Here is a 16,048-nt window from a genome sequence, read left to right as displayed (position 1 = left end):
ATGAGCCCTGGCCATATTTTCATCATGAAGCTCAAATCCTTAAGCCCCAAAACAAACTCTCAGATACACACCAAACAAAATAAACAGGGCAGCTCTTCTGTCTACAGAGCTCCCTGTCCTGATATCTAGACAACAAACGCCTTTTCTATCGTACTATGAGAGAAGCCCAGGCCCTTTTAGAAGTTCAGACGCTAAGTAGACTCAGCTGTACCTAATTACCTCAACTCAGCAAGGCCCTGAAAACCCTGTGAGGATTAACCACAATTGCCCCTCAACACTCTCTGGCTCAGTAGGATCTCCCATTGTCACACTGGGACAGGATATGTCATAACTGGTCCAGACCCCCCAAATAAACAATGCATAGTACTATAGGGCAGATATTGATATGAACATTTTTAGAAAAACATGTCTTTTCACACAATTATTTCCCAAGTGAATTTGGTACCTTAAATGAATCCAAAAAGCTGCCATAAATTTTTTGCTCACTTGCAAGCAAAAAAATTACTTTTGACTGCACGGAAAGAAATGCTTTCCTTTCCCCACACCCCACAATATTAATCAAAATCAGAGGTTAGAAAATTGTTCTTGTGCTTGAGGTGCCATTAGAACTTACAGTGGGTTCATTGTATTTCATCGGTGCAGCTCTAAGTGCACAATAGGAAGGCTGTTCTATAATCCAAGCATCGTTGCATGTTTCAAACCTTTGAGATTGGTCAGTAAGGATGGGATCCACAAATTGATTTAGGCACCTAATCCCAGCTTGTTTGGCTCTACTGCGATCCACAAAACTCCCACTGAACACTGTGGGCACCTAAACCCATTCAGTGCCTAAGTTTTTTAGAGTAAAAGTTCCCTCAGATTCTAAGTTTCTGTCTCTGAGCATGTGCACTGCTGATTCCCTTTAGGCATCTGGACATCTATGTCCCACCTAAGCCCCAAAGCAATTTGAGAACCAGCGGAGGATAGCCATTCAGCCACTTAAGTTGTGTGTGGGGCCTGATCCGGAAGGAGTCCTCAGAGGCTGCCTTTTGGATCAAGTCCCATTCTAAATCCAGCTGGAGGCGGAGGTGCCTACCTTATAACTTTTAGCCCAGGGCCTAGAGCACTCACCTGGATTGTTGGAGACCCAGGTTCAATTTCCCCCTGTCTGCCAGAGGAGGGAGAAATGGGGTCTTCCATCTCTCAGGAGCAGGGCTGGCTCCAGCTTTTTTGCCGCCCCAAGCGGCGAAGTGAGAGAAAAAAAAAAAAAAAGCTAAAGCTGCGATCGGCGGCACTTCGGCGGCAGCTCTACCACACCGCTTCATTCTTCGGCGGCAAGTCCTTCGCTCTGAGAGGGACAGAGGGACCCGCCGTCGAATTGCCGCCGAAGACCCGGACGTGCCGCCCCTTTCCATTGGCCACCCCAAACACCGCCCCTTTCCATTGGCCACCCCAAACACCTGCTTCCTTCGCTGGTGCCTGGAGCTGGCCCTGCTCAGGAGAGTTCACCACCATTGATATTCTGATGAGGGGATGCCCTCAGTTTCTCCTGCTGAAGCAGTTGTCTGTGGATAAATAATGAAAAAGTGACTGCAGCAAGGGGACTGGACCCAGGGTCTCCCACCTCCTAGGTGGGTGCCCTAACTAGTGGCCTACAGGGTTATTCCCATGCACTTACTCCCTCTTTCTGGCCCAATGACTATTTAAGTATTTATCCATAGTGGAAGTAATAGGCCTAGAGAGAGGAAGAGTGTGAATGAGGCTGTAATCCAATGGTTAGGGCCCCCACCTGGCAGGTGAGACACCTCAGGGGCAATCCTCCTGCTTCAAACTCTCTTATTTATCCACCATGGAACAGCTTCAATAGGAGAGACTGAGGGAGCCCTCATCAGAATGTCCCATAGCTCAGTAGCCAGTAGAACTCTCTGGAGGATGTAGGAAACCCCTGTTCAAATCCTTCTCTCCTCTTGCTCCTGGCAGAGAGAGGAGAATTGAACCTGGCTCTCATATCCCCGGCAAGTGTTCTAACCATTGGGCTAAAAGTTATAAGGTGGACACACCCTCCCACCACCATTTTGTGTGGATCAAGGCAGGTGCCAAACTCATTCTCACAAGAAATGCGTTAGGCGCCATTTGGCAGTAGGTTCCTGTTCATGGATCGCTAAGCAAAGCTAGGTGCCTTTCTTCAGCCAGAGCTTACATGCCCACCTCCAAGAGAGGGGCAGGGCTTAGGACACATCCCTCTCATCAGCATCTCCCATTAACTAGCTTAGGTGGCTCCCCGGCTAGTGTGCTGGCTTTTGTGGATTGCATTCTTAGGTGCCTATCCCTCCCCATTCACTGTATAGAGAACCTAGGTGCGTAATTTGGCTTTGTGGATCGCAGTGTTGTTCCCATAATTCCTAGATGCCTAAAAGTAAGGTGCCATGATGCTCAGCATTGCAACACCTAAGTCCTGTTGTGAAACCCACCCTAACTGCCTGATCTTGTGCTCACTGAAGTCAATGGCAAAGCATCCATTGGCTTCAACAATGCGGGACCAAGCCCCAGCTGAAAAATGAGAAGTAAAAGCTGGCTGAAGTCTGGGCCATGCACTCTCTCCTATAAGTGGGGTTCATGTTTGTAGAAAATAATTGTGTTAATTTTTTCTGTGGTGTGTTACACTGGAATTTACACTGATTTTGCAAAAACAAGTTTCCATTTTTGGAGATGCTCTCAATCATTGGTGTATGAAAACAATTGGCGGGGAGGGATAGCTCAGTGGTTTGAGCATTGGCCTGCTAAACCCAGGGTTGTGAGTTCAATCCTTGAGGGGGCCACTTGGGGGATCTGGGGCAAAAACAGTACTTGGTCCTGCTAGTGAAGGCAGGGGGCTGGACTCAATGACCTTGCAAGGTCCCTTCCAGTTCTAGGAGATAGGATATCTCCATTAATTATTATTATGTTGGTTTTATAATAAATACATAAACAATAATAATTAATAAATCAGAATGACCCCAAAGCATGACATTTAAACCTTACCAAATAGGAGCTGTCATACAGGATCAGCCCAGGAGAATGATTAAACCTGAAAAATCTAAAAAGTGTAAATTGAAACATTACATTTTTGGTTTTTAAAAACAGAAAGACAATAGAAAAGGAAATTAGGTATGAAACTAAAGTGTAAAGGTTAATTTTGCTTTGAAATTTCCTGTCTTTACTTCCCCCCACCATGACATTTTCCCCGCAAAAAAATCATTTTCATTGAAACCCCATTTGTCAGCAGGAAAATCCTTTTGTCAAAAAATGTGCATCCCACTTAACTCTTGAACTCAATGTTGTCTTGTGGCAATGAGTTCCACAGATTAGTTTCAAATTATGTAAAACATAATTCTGCTCATTAGTTTTAAATTTGGTGCCTTTCTACTTTAACAGTTCTGTTGTTTCTGTATTACTGACTGTATAACGGTACAACTTGCAGGTCCCAGTGAATATCAGAGTCCTTTTGTACGAGGTACTGTACAACAGAAAGTAAGAAGAGACTCTGCTCTGAAATCAGTAGGCGCTATAACTGCTTTGCATCTGAAAATCAGGCCACTTTTGTTTAATAAGGAGACTAATTTTTAGGCACTTTGGTTTGAAAATGTTGGCTTTAGTGTCCTACTCAAGGTCACAGAGTCATAAGCAGAGGCAGGAATTAAACCAAGCAGTCTCAACTCTCAGGGCCTTGTGCTGATCAGTAGGGGTGCACAGGTTAGCATTAGAATTTGTCCACGATCCAGGACATCAGTAGCAAAATAGACTATTTAAATATCAATGTTGCAAAAGTGAGAATGGCAATAACATAATACCATGGAAAACAATTTTATTTAGAGTTTCATATTTCCCTTGGTTTAGAAAAGATTGTTTTCTCTTTATCAACTTTAAAGTACAAGTAAATGACTTATTTTTCAAAGGCCTTTTCTGAGTGTGGTCTGTATAGAGCATTTATTCCCCATAGTCTAACCTACTTAAACGTTCTGCATCATAGCGAACATTCAGATTTCTTTTGGCCAGAGAGAACTGGATGTGCCTCCTTACAGGGTCCACTGATTCTCCACTTGGTTCAGCTAGAGGGATTGCTGTCGAATGGGCAATGTGTTCTCTCTGCCACTGCCTCTAGAATGCTCCCAGCTTTTGTCCGCTTCAGGAGTGATAACTCAGATCTCTTGCATAGTCAAAGTAAATGCATTTCAAATGGTAACTGAGGGAGGAGAGAGATTGCTTTTTTATTTGCATATACTGCTAATATACATTTCCCGTACATATTGGTAACTCATTTCATAATGATTTCCTGTACTTTCTATTGCAAAGCAGCCAATCATTCTGAATAGTCATTAGGTAATGTTAAGGGATATACTTTCAAACCTGTACAGTTTACTTAGACTTTGGCTCAATTAGGATTTAAAGGTGTGTTCTTAGCATGTGCTAGCTAATATATTCACCAGCTTACTACATATGAAAGTATTGTTATGATGGAGGCTGGGTTAAACCCTATCGAAGCTGATGTGCATGCTAACCACAATTCATCCAGGATAAATGTAACAAACAGGTAAGGTCCTTTTTGGAGAAACAATAGGAACAACTGCCCAAAACACAGGCTACCTGCTCGGCTGGACAGAAGCTGAGCTATATGTGTTTAGAGAGTTTCTCTGGGGGCTCAGGGCAAATACAGGGGGGCAGGGTAATGTTTGGTAGAGCTGTGCATGAGGAGACACACCAGAGAAGCAGCCAGCAAGAGAAACACTAGTAACATGGCTCTGAGAGAAATGCAAGAGGGAGAGCTTTTGGGGCAGAGTGCTAACTGAAAAGAGGCTTGGAATTGTTAGCAAAGAAATTCCTGCCTGTTTGATTCCTACTGTGTTCAGGGAAACAGGATTTTGTGAACATTGTTTGTAAATAAAGAGGATTGCCTCAAAGAAATACAAGTCTCCATCATCAACTTCTCCTCCTAACTCAAACAACCCAGAAGATCATGAACATTGGCTAACAATTGGTTCAAAAGGGATAGCAATGTATACTCTACTATATAGAGCTATCTTATGATAGATTTCTACAATGGGTTAGCATGTAACCTCACCATGACAATGCCTTAGGTGGCAAATATGGTTGCAAACTCACTGTGAATCCAAAACACATGCATGCAAATGTTAGAGTCTTTGTGCGTGCAGATAGCATGCATGCTTTGCACAACTATCCTGTCTCCATGTAAAATCAGATGTCTTGTATGTGCAAATTCATGCTATAGTGGTTTGCTTGAATATGTATTTGTTTGCTTAAATTGCTTAAAGTTGCATATTTCAGACATGTTAAGTTTGTAAATTCTAAAATTTTCTTCTCAGTTGATGCTTTTCAGTTCATAAGTGGTGCAAACGTTTACATTTTAAATAATAAAATACTGATTGTGTAGTCAGCAAGCAGCTCATTATATAATAATCTGTTTGCCCTGCCACTCAGTGGAATTAGAAATTAAATGAAAATAAAAAAGTTCCTTTCTCCAGAAATGCATAACAGTGAGAATCAGTCCTGTTCTATAAACAGCCACTTCTCCAGCTGCCAGTGCCTCTGAATGTTAAAAGTTTAACAAAGGCGTATTAAACATTCAATGCAGTGAATTTTTTCCCCCAACACTCTAGCTGCTCTAAAATGTGGAATATAGGGTGGGGAGGGGTTTTCTAGGCTCTGAGATGCCAAACATTGCTAAATAATTTTTCCAGGTGTTAGGTGTAAATGAATCATCTTTAAAGTTGACTCTTCAGCAGTCATTGAATATAGGGTTATCAATCGAGAGATTGAAAGGGACAGTAGTGTGGTGATGAGATGGGCCAGTTATGGCTCATCTACACTGCAAACAAACAAACAAACCCTGTGGCAGTGAGTCTCAGAGCTGGGGCAACTGACTGGGACTCATGCTACCGGGCTGGAAATAGCGGCGTAGACATTCCCATGCGGGCTGGAGCCTGCACTCTGAGAACCTCTTCCCTTGCTGGGTTTCAGAGCCCAGGCTCCAGCCCAAATGGGAACTTCTACATTGCTATTTTTAGCCCAATAGCACAAGCCCCTCAAGCCTGAGTCAGTTGACCTGTGCTCTGAGACTCGCTTCTGTGTTTTGTTTCATTTTCTGCAGTATAGATGTAACCTTAGGATCACTGTCATTTGAGCCACTGAGAATTGGTTTCTATAATATTAGTGAAGCAGGTTGAAATGCTACTAAACTGCCAAGCATTTAAGGGCTCAGTTTCAGTCAAAATTAACTCTTAGGCTTTGTCTACACTGGCAACTGAACAATAAAAGTTTTGTCCTTCAGAGGTGTTAAAAAAACACACACACTCCGAAAGACAAAAGTTTTGTTGACGAAAAGCGCCCGTGTGAACAGCGCTTTGTCGGCAGGAGCGCTCTCCTGCCGACAAAGCTACAGCTGCTCGTTGGGGGTGGAAGTTTTTTGTCAGTGGGAGAGCTCTCTCCTGCCAACAAACAGCGGCTACACTGCGCACCTTTTAGCGGCATGGCTGTAGAGGCACAGCTGTGTCACTAAAAGATGCGTAGTATAGACAAAGCCTTAGCTTCTGCATTATGCAAAGGATTGCCCAGCCCCATTCCCTGTCTCCCTTCTCTTCCCCCCCACGCCACTGCCAAAATGGGGGAAGTTTCCCTTTTCAGATGGAAAGTGTTTGGAAACCAAAATTTATTTGAAAGAATGACATTGGTTTGAAGTACAACAGTGGCTTAAAAATGACAGCAACAGTGTAGAGTGGCAGGTCTCATTGCTGAACCTGTTCTCACAATCTGGAGGAGATTGGTGACCTTCTGGGCAAGGCCTAAGGCTCTTTAAACAAGAGTGACTTAATTACCATTAGACAAAAGCGAGAGGCTTATACACAGCACAAAATGGGTCAGTGATTTTATTAAGTCATCCTTTAAGATGACAGATATTTGTTTTTAATTTTCCATAAGGTGTACATATGCTATGGCAACATCTGCTGTAGAAATATTCACATAAGTAACTAACACTTTGTTGTGTTAGGATAAGGATTGAATTCAAAAGCCCTAAACAAGAGTTTGAGGTGTCAGAATTGCTACTGCAGCTGCCTCTTTGATAACGGAAAACTTAGATCTCAAAAATAGCTTTGGAAATTCAAAAGGTGTCTTTGTTCCTAATGTGCCTTTGTCCTTTAGTATTTCCTGACATGACCAAAATGATTACTGATACAAATGCATTTTAACTGCCTATTTTATGTGTCTAAAAGAGAGTTGGATGATCGTGTCGCTAAAGCACAGGATTGGGACTTGGGGGTTCTATTCCCATCTTGCCACTGGATTTCCCTATGTTACTCTGTGTCACCTGTCTGTGACACAATTTCCCCACTATAAAATAGGGATAATTTCTCACAGTGGTGTTTTGAGATGGAGCTCAGAAACAGAGTGGGTTGAGAAGTGGTAAGGATTTTTTGTGTAAACAAAAAGCTTGACCAGTTCTGTTCACAGGTTGTATAATGTTTTTAGAGCCTCAGAATGAAGGCATTGTAGAAGTGCACAGCATTCATATTCACACTCAGATTTTGCATTATTTCATGTTCTGATTTTTTGTAGTTAGATTTTTTTAAAAAACTGAATGATTTCTATTGAGAGAATGTCTCCTAATGTCCCAAGTTTGAGATTTCAATCACCACAGGTAATTGAATGTGTGATTTTAGGGAATTTCAAAAATCAAGATCCAAAAATCACCACTTGGCCAGGAGTCAGGATGGCTCAGTGGCTGACCGATTGTGATTGGATTGGATTCTCACTCCAGGCCTTCTGTTCCCTGAATCAGCAGGGACTGAGAATGATGCAGAAGCAGCTATTCAGTTGCTGGGCAGAAGGGATTTCTTAACGCTAATTAAAAAACAGTCTTGATGAGTTCCAACGACAACCCCTAACCAGGCCTCCTCTGCTAAAAAGACAGCGGAGACAATGTGCTGAAGAAGTTGGATGACTTCATAAAAACTACCCCCTCCCCAGTACACTCAAACCCCCAGCCTCATAAAAGATTACATTGGGTAAAAGTTTATTTGGGTGAAGAGTATAAAGCAGTGACTGGTGTATCTGTCCCTTCTTGGAGATGGAATTTTAGCTAGCAAGATTATCATTTGTGGTCAGTGTGTTATTTCTAACTAAAATGACACTTCATAAAAATAACAAATTGCTGGGAACTAATGGTCTTTGAATTCTATTTCTAGTGCTGGTCTCTATTTCTGTTCTTCTTGGTTGCTTTTCTTCTAACAAATCAAACTTCAGGATTGAAGCAGGAAATTTAGATTTAACCTCAAGAGTTGGTGTTTTGTCTCATGTCTGCTCTAATGTGGTGCAGATGGTAGGACTGCTGTACGTAACTCAAGGTTTTATTGACCCAGCCCTCCATGCTTAATAGAAAACATAGCTATCTGCAATGTACGCTAAGCAGACAATTCTGAGAGCAGGAAGCTTGAGAATGTATATAAATATATTTACAAAATATTTGGGATGTTTCTTCAAAGTGCAAGTCCTCTTTTTGATAGAGAGGACGGATGTTTTTTGTAAGGGTAGGGAAGGAGAGGCAGCTGAGGGCTAACCCCCCAAAAAACCCCCCACCCCCCAAAAATTACAATCTGAACTGTTCTTTTCTTTTTTCTGCTTTTAGAAGTTGGTTGAAGTTTGGTATTTATTAAAGAACATATAGGCTATATTGACTAGTCTCCATGCAGCTAGTGCAATATTCCTTAATACAACTTTATCCTGACTCCAGTGTCCCTACTATTCTAGTTTTCCTTTATTGAGTTGCCAATCGTCCCAAATTGTGCCAAAGACTTTGGTAGTTCTACAATGGGGACAAATGACTGACTGGTGAAAGCCAAAATGTCGTGAGGAGACAAGAAACCCTGCTGTGCTATGTTAACCCCAATATATACTACAAATAGAGGATCCTGCATCCTGAATTTCCTTGTTTTTACAAAAATTGTTACAAAATGCTAATATTGTGAAACCAGTTGAGTACTTTTTTATAATTAAGATTTTAGGAAGTTTAAACTTACAAACTCAAAGTTTACATCACCAGAGGGTGCAATTCTACCGCGTAACAAACTATTAGTCTTTCACAATTTTAAAACACAGACATTATGACAATTATCCAGCCATATAATAATGAAACTGAGGCAGACCCATCCTATGGGGACTTCAAGCAACAAATAAACCAGCTGGAAAACACTTGATAGGTAGTCAGAAAGGAAAATACTACATAGGCAAACACAAAAGAAAAAAGGTATGCCACCGAAGATCACAGGAGTACCGCATATATCCACTGCCCATCATGCTGACCAGTATTGTCTGTTTCCTTGTACACCCTGATCTGTCTATTTCCATCTGTTGTCTCATACTTAGGTTGTAAACTTTTTGCACAGGGACAGTCTTTTTGTTCTGTGTTTGTACAACACCTAGCACCGTGGGGTACTGATCAATGGCTAGGGCTCCTAGGTGCTATGATAATACAAATAAACACAGATAGCTGCTGGCATAGTTTATACAAGGGAATCCCCATTCCTTTGCCAGTTACCTCAGACTCAAAGAAGAAGAAAAGGTTTTTTTTAAAAGCCACTGCTGTGTTTTTAAAGTGAATATCAAAATAACAATCAGTCAAATGATTTTCACAGTAGTGAAAATAAATCATTGTAACAATGGAATATAAAATTATATTATAAATAGAATCTTTGTATATTAAATTGCCAACCTACCGTTTGCCTAATAAGCACATTGCTCTATAAATAATTTGACTTCCGTGTTTGTGGTTAATTATCTATTTCAGCTGCAAGTTCTTTGTGGTAGATCTGTCTCTTATGTGAATGTACAGTGCCTAGCAAAATGGGGACTTGATTGCAGTTGGAGCCAATAGGTGCTACCATAGTACAAATAATTATTGAACTGTAATGCAATCTTTTAGTAACACCATTACAACACACTACTCAGAATGTCTCTTAAAAGCTTCTACTGCTTGTCTTACAAAATGCAGGACTCTATATGGTTAACCATTTGCAGCAGCATCACTTAATAAAAATATATGGGCCAATAGTGATAATTATACAGCTGCAATCAGCCTTTGACCTCAGTTTACACACCCAGCAGAGAATTCTCTCATAACAAGGCAGAATAGTTCAGTTATCACGTCAGTAAAGATTTGATGCCATCAATGCAGCATGTCCATAAAACATCATATATGAATCTTGTTTCTTTCCAGGTTGCAGTATATTTCTTTCACTTCCACAGACGCTGTACAACATTCATAAGTAAGTGCATTAACATAAGTGTCATACCATCCTACTTAAATCATTGCATTTTATGCTTTCCTCACAAGAGAAATAAATGTAACATTTGAAAAAGCTATGTTCCTTTCAGTCAGCAACTGGTCCACAGATGTACTGTGTGAAAACTTGACTACAGAAAAACAATCTGTAACATTGGTTTCTTTTTCATGTTTATAACTCTTCCTGTTTCCCTGTCACTTTCAGTCCTCCAGACACTTAGGCTTGGTCTGCACGACAAACTTACGTCGGTATAACCACGTCACTCAGTCCTGACGTGACGTAGTTGCATCGACCTAACCCCCCGTGTAGACAGCGCTATGTAGATGGAAAGGTTCTCCCACCAACAGGGCTCCAGCTTTTTTGCCGCCCGAAGTGGAAAAAAAAAAGCCACCATCGGCGGCACTTCGGCGGCAGCCCTACCGCGCCGCTTCATTCTTCGGCGGCAATTCGGTGGTGGGTCCTTCGCTCTGAGAGGGAGCGAGGGACTTGCCGCCGAAGACCCAGACGTGCCGCCCCTTTCCATTGGCCACCCCAAGCACCTGCTTCCTTTGCTGGTGCCTGCAGCCGGCCCTGCCCATCAACATAGCTACTGCTCCTTGTGGAGGTGGAGTACCTACGCCAATGGAAGAAGCTCTTGGAAGTGTTTCTCCCACCGACCCACAGCCTAATCCAGTTCCTCTTTAGAACTCCAGTTCTTCAATAGGCAAATTAAACAGTTGTATGCTGTTGGTTAATAATACTGTGTTTTATTTGCAGTCAAATGTGCTCCATAATTTTCTCCAAATGTTATTGGCCACTGTAGGTAAATTATTGTTGTTGAGTACCTTACACTCAATACACCATCTTATCTTCTTTCAAATCCCTCTTTAAAACTCACCTCTGCCATGAAGCATATAGAAAACTACCATCAGATAATGGCTAGGCAGGTGGCAAGTTGTGATTATTGCTAATGGTTGGTGTATTACGTCTATGAAATTGTATGCACAGCTAGTCTATGCTAAAATAGCCTATTTTAATTATACTGTCCTGCCCTCTCCCTTATATTTGCTTGTTTATTTCATCCACCTGTTACATCTGCTGTTTCAGATTCCAAGCTCCTAGGAGGAAGGACTGGCATTTATTACATGCATATATAATGCTAAGTACAACCTGGTTGAGACCATTAGTGCAATATAAATATTATAGAGTTTTAAATTTAGAATAATATAAAATAATACCGAGCACGTACACAGCATTTTTGTACTGTGGATCTCAAAGTGCTTTACAAAGACAGAGCCCAAGGAAGAGCAATGGACATATCCCAATTCCTTTGCACACCAGCTTGCTGAGCTGCTGGAGTAGGTTACACCGTCCAAAGAAATGGTGCAGTTTCTGCTCTTCACCTGCATGCTAGGGTACTCCATGAGACATTGTGCCTCCTGCAGCACATTTCCACCAGCGATGTCTCCTGTGTCATTCCAAAAATGGGCCTGCAACCAACCCATAATGTGGGCTTATTGGCCCTGAAAAGTACCAGAGACCTGGTAGAATTAGTATTTATTCTGATTAGTGAATATTCTGTATTTTCTTTCCTCTCATTCTCAGCACTTTGTTTTGCTTAGCATTTCCCTCTTATGTAATCATTTGGCAGGACTTCTCTCAAGCCTTCTGCTGGTTTATATCACTAATTTGAACAGAAAAGTACAGTAGTTCTAAACATCCAGCAAGGTCTGATTTATTGGATTCTAAGGGTCATGCTCAGAAGCTTTGGTAATTAGAAATTCAGGTTTTCTGGTAAACTTGCCTCTTTTCTCTCCACCCTGCGACTCTGAACATCAGCAGGTATTTTATCAGCAAGGATTTTTTTTGTTTTTAAAACAACAAACATTTCAGCAGACCTGATTCATTCTCTCTCTCTCTATATATATATATATATAAATTAGGGCTGTCAGGCAATTAAAATTAATTGCAATTAATCGAGTGGTGTTAAACAATAATAGAATACTATTTATATAAATATTTTGGATGTTTTTCACATTTTCAAATATATTGATTTCAATTACAACACAGAATACAAAGTGTACAACGCTCACTTTATATTATTTTTATTACAAATATTTGCACTGTAAAAATGATAAAGAAATAGTATTTTTCAATTCACTTCATACGAGTACTGTAGTGCAATCTCTTTATTGTGAAAGAGCAACTATAAATAAATTTCAACTGGTATTCTATTGTTTAACAGTGCTATTAAAACTGCGATTAATTTTTTTGAGTTAATCGTGAGAGTTAATTGCAATTAATGACAGCCCTAATATTTTATATCTATCTACCTATCAGTGGTCTCCAACCTTTTTACACACAAGATCACTTTTTGAATTTAAGATCAACCCAGGATCTACCCCACCTCATCCCCGAGGCCCTGCCCTGCTCACTCCATTCCCCCTTTTCTCCCCCCCACCCTCACTCACTTTCACCGGGCTGGGACAGGGGGGTTGCAGGCTCTGGGGCTCGGGCCGAGGGGTTCAGAGTGTGTGTGGGGGGCTCTGGGCTGAGCTGGGGTAGTGGGGTGGGGTGCAGTGCAGGAGGTGGTGAGGGGTGCAAGCTCTGGGAGGGAGTTTGGATGCAGGAGGGGGTGGAGACCCACTGCCCCCACCCCGCCCCAGGGCCGCAAGCACTGCCCCCGCAGCTCCCATTGGCCACAGTTCCCAGCCAATGGGGGCTACGGAGTTGGCACTGGGGATCGGGGGCAGCAGCAGTGCGCGGGGCTGCCTGTCACCCTCCTGCCCTCCAGGGGTTGCAGAGATATGCCAGCTGCTTCTGGGAGTAGTGTGGGCCAGGGCAGGCAGGCAGCCTGCTGCTGCGCCACCGGATTTTAGTGGCCGGAGATCATGATCGACTGGCAGAGGCTCCAGGATCGACCAGTCGATTGCGATAGACCAGTTGGTGACCACTGATTACACACACACACACACACACACACACACACTGCAAGATGCCTGACTACTTGCATGTGTGTGTATACACACACACACACACGCAAGTAGTCAGGCATCTTGCAGTATAGACTGTACCTAAAGTTGTTCTTTTAAATCATAAGTATCAATCAATGACCCAAATCATATAATCTTTAGTGATCCAAACCAGTGATGAGCTGCCAAAATCTTAACTGGTTTCCTACCGGGTCTTCGGTGGCGGGTCCTTCACTCGCTCCGGGTCTTCAGCAGTACTTCGGTGGTGGGTCCTTCAATGCCGCCGAAGACCCGGAGCAAGTGAAGGACCCACCGCCGAAGTGCCGCCGAAGACTCGGAGCGCCGCCCGGTGAGTACCGGCCCCACGTTTTATTACGTGGGTTTTTTTTAGTAATCCCTGCCGGGGCCCCATCGAAACTGTTTGAATTGGGCCCCGCACTTCCTAAAGCCAGCCCTGCACATCGGGGTTGCAAAATTGTATCGGGGGCTGGGTAGGGAAGGCTGTGCCTCCCAAAACAGCCTGTTCCCCTCCCATCCGACCCCCACCCATGTCCTGCCCTGACATGAATCTCCCTATGGCACTGAAATTAAATGTAGACTATAATTTGGCATTTGAGAAGTGAAAGGGATGGTAGCCCTAAGGGAAAAGATAACAGCTTGGCTCTTTGTGTTAAATAGCTGTCTGCAAGCCTCAAACTGCTGAATGAGCTTTAGGGTAGGGAAGGATGTGCCTCCCCAAACAGCCTGGCCCTGCCCCTTATCCGACCCCCACCCACTTCCTGCCCCCCAACTGCTCCCCTCAGAATCCTCGACCCATGCTGCTGCTTGTCACCTGACTGCCCCCCGAGACCACCGCCAACCACCACCCTGGGACCCCACCCCTCATGAACCCCCCCTGCTCCCTGTCCCCTGACTGCCCTGACCCCTATCCACCCCCCCACTGAGTCCTGACAGACCCCCGGAACACCCACAATCCAACCCCCCGTTCCCCACCTCTGACCACCCCTCCCCGAACCTCTGCCCCCTCCCTGTGCCCTGACTGTCCCCGGGACTCCCTGCCCCTTATCTAACCCCCCCTGGCCCCGGCCCCCTTACCATATCACTTACCCCCCGCCTCCCCCCTCTCCCGGAGCCTCAGCGTGCCACGTCCAGGAGCCACCCTGGACAGCGCTGCAGCGGCGTGGCTCCAGCGGGACCTGAACTCCCGCCACTGGGCCGCAGCTTGCAGCCGCGCCCCCTTACCATGCGGCTCTGAGTGGGAGGAGCTCAGGCCCCACTGGAGCCCGCTTTAGCTCTGTCCAGGGCCGCTCCTGGACGTGGCGCGCTGAGGCGCTGGGGAATGGGGGAAGGCGGAGGCGGGGGGGGGGTGCCCCCGACATTCTCGTGGGGGTCCCTGCGGGGCCCGGGGCAAATTGCCCCACTTGCCCCTTCCTCTGGGCAGCCCTGCCACGGTCCGGAGTTGTTTGCCCACCTGCCCGCCTCTTTAACAGCCGGTTCTACACCAGCTTCTAAATTTAACAATTGGTTCTTGCAAACCGGTGGGAACCAGCTCCAGCTCACCACTGAACTCCCATTGATTTAATATATGCTTTATGGGAGTTTTGCGTTAGTAAAGAGATTGGGTACAGGCACAATCACTGTTTATCTTACATTTATCCTTTCCTCTGACAGACAATCAGTTCTTTACCACATTTAAAAGTACTATAAAAGATCAACAATCAAGAAAAACCAAACATGAATTTTGTTATATTTTACTACTTAAAATTGATTCCACATTACTATAGCATTTGGGGGATGCCACAACAATCATTTAGTAGAAACATATCTAAAAGTAAGCAACTAATAATGTGCCAGCATTAAGTGTGATGTATAATGGATGAAAACATTTCAGCAGCCTCTAGATAAAAGTGTTTCATCATCTAAATAAATAGTTGCACAGCATGTGGATTTCTGTGAAATTGGATGAGAATTGCAAAAAACACAGCTACTGCAAATCACTGGATACGAGGTTTGTATTTTATTGCTAGACAGTGACGAATAGGGGAAGCTGAGCAAAGACTACCTAATATGAATAAAACAAACAATCTAATTTTAGCCAAGTAAGAAGAGTTGCATAGGTATCCTAAAAAGTAACAGAGGGTCCTGTGGCACCTTTAAGACTAACAGAAGTATTGGGAGCATAAGCTTTCGTGGGTAAGAACCTCACTTCTTCAGATGCAAGTGAAGAAGTGAGGTTCTTACCCACGAAAACTTATGCTCCCAATACTTCTGTTAGTCTTAAAGGTGCCACAGGACCCTCTGTTACTTTTTACAGATTCAGACTAACACGGCTACCCCTCTGATAGGTATCCTAGGGTCTCTTAAAATGTTTAACTTTCTAAAACATTTGCACAGTGGTAATAACATTTGAGAGACGAACTGTTAAGCTTCATAGACCTTGTTCAAGCTAGAGTTTTGAAATTATTGGGGAGGGGTAGATTAGATAACGTGTATCTCACTCCATAAAATAGATAGTTTTCTTTATTTGCAGAGCACACTTAAAGAAAACACTGAAGAAAGATTCTTTGTATGAAGGACTTCTACCTCTGGTATCTCCTGTGCTGCTGTTTGCTCTCCTTACTATCTGGGTGATTTTATCACCGTGTGATATTTTAGCAAAACAAACCAGGCTCTTTTTATGGATGGTTGGTGTTGTTTTCTCAAATGTTACTGTAAGTATTTTTGTGACTATGGTTTATGTTTAGATACACTATTCTATGAGTAGGATTAAATTATGCTTTTACTTGA

The 16,048-nt window shown here is 43.3% G+C and overlaps 1 protein-coding gene across 1 annotated transcript in view; it reads left to right on the top strand.

Annotated features, from left to right (window-relative positions):
* The window catches only part of LOC101937664 (ethanolaminephosphotransferase 1-like), an 82,764-nt gene that overhangs the window by 56,368 nt on the left and 10,348 nt on the right, over window positions 1–16,048 (top strand). The window contains exons 7-8 of the mRNA XM_065582103.1: window positions 10,244–10,292; window positions 15,792–15,972. Coding sequence (XP_065438175.1) covers window positions 10,244–10,292; window positions 15,792–15,972 — 230 coding nt within the window. The remainder of the gene's footprint in view (window positions 1–10,243; window positions 10,293–15,791; window positions 15,973–16,048) is intronic.

Source organism: Chrysemys picta, chromosome 2, assembly GCF_011386835.1.
Source record: "Chrysemys picta bellii isolate R12L10 chromosome 2, ASM1138683v2, whole genome shotgun sequence".
In the NCBI taxonomy this organism is placed as follows: Eukaryota; Metazoa; Chordata; order Testudines; family Emydidae; genus Chrysemys; species Chrysemys picta.
This window is presented reverse-complemented; position numbering and strand designations above follow the sequence as displayed.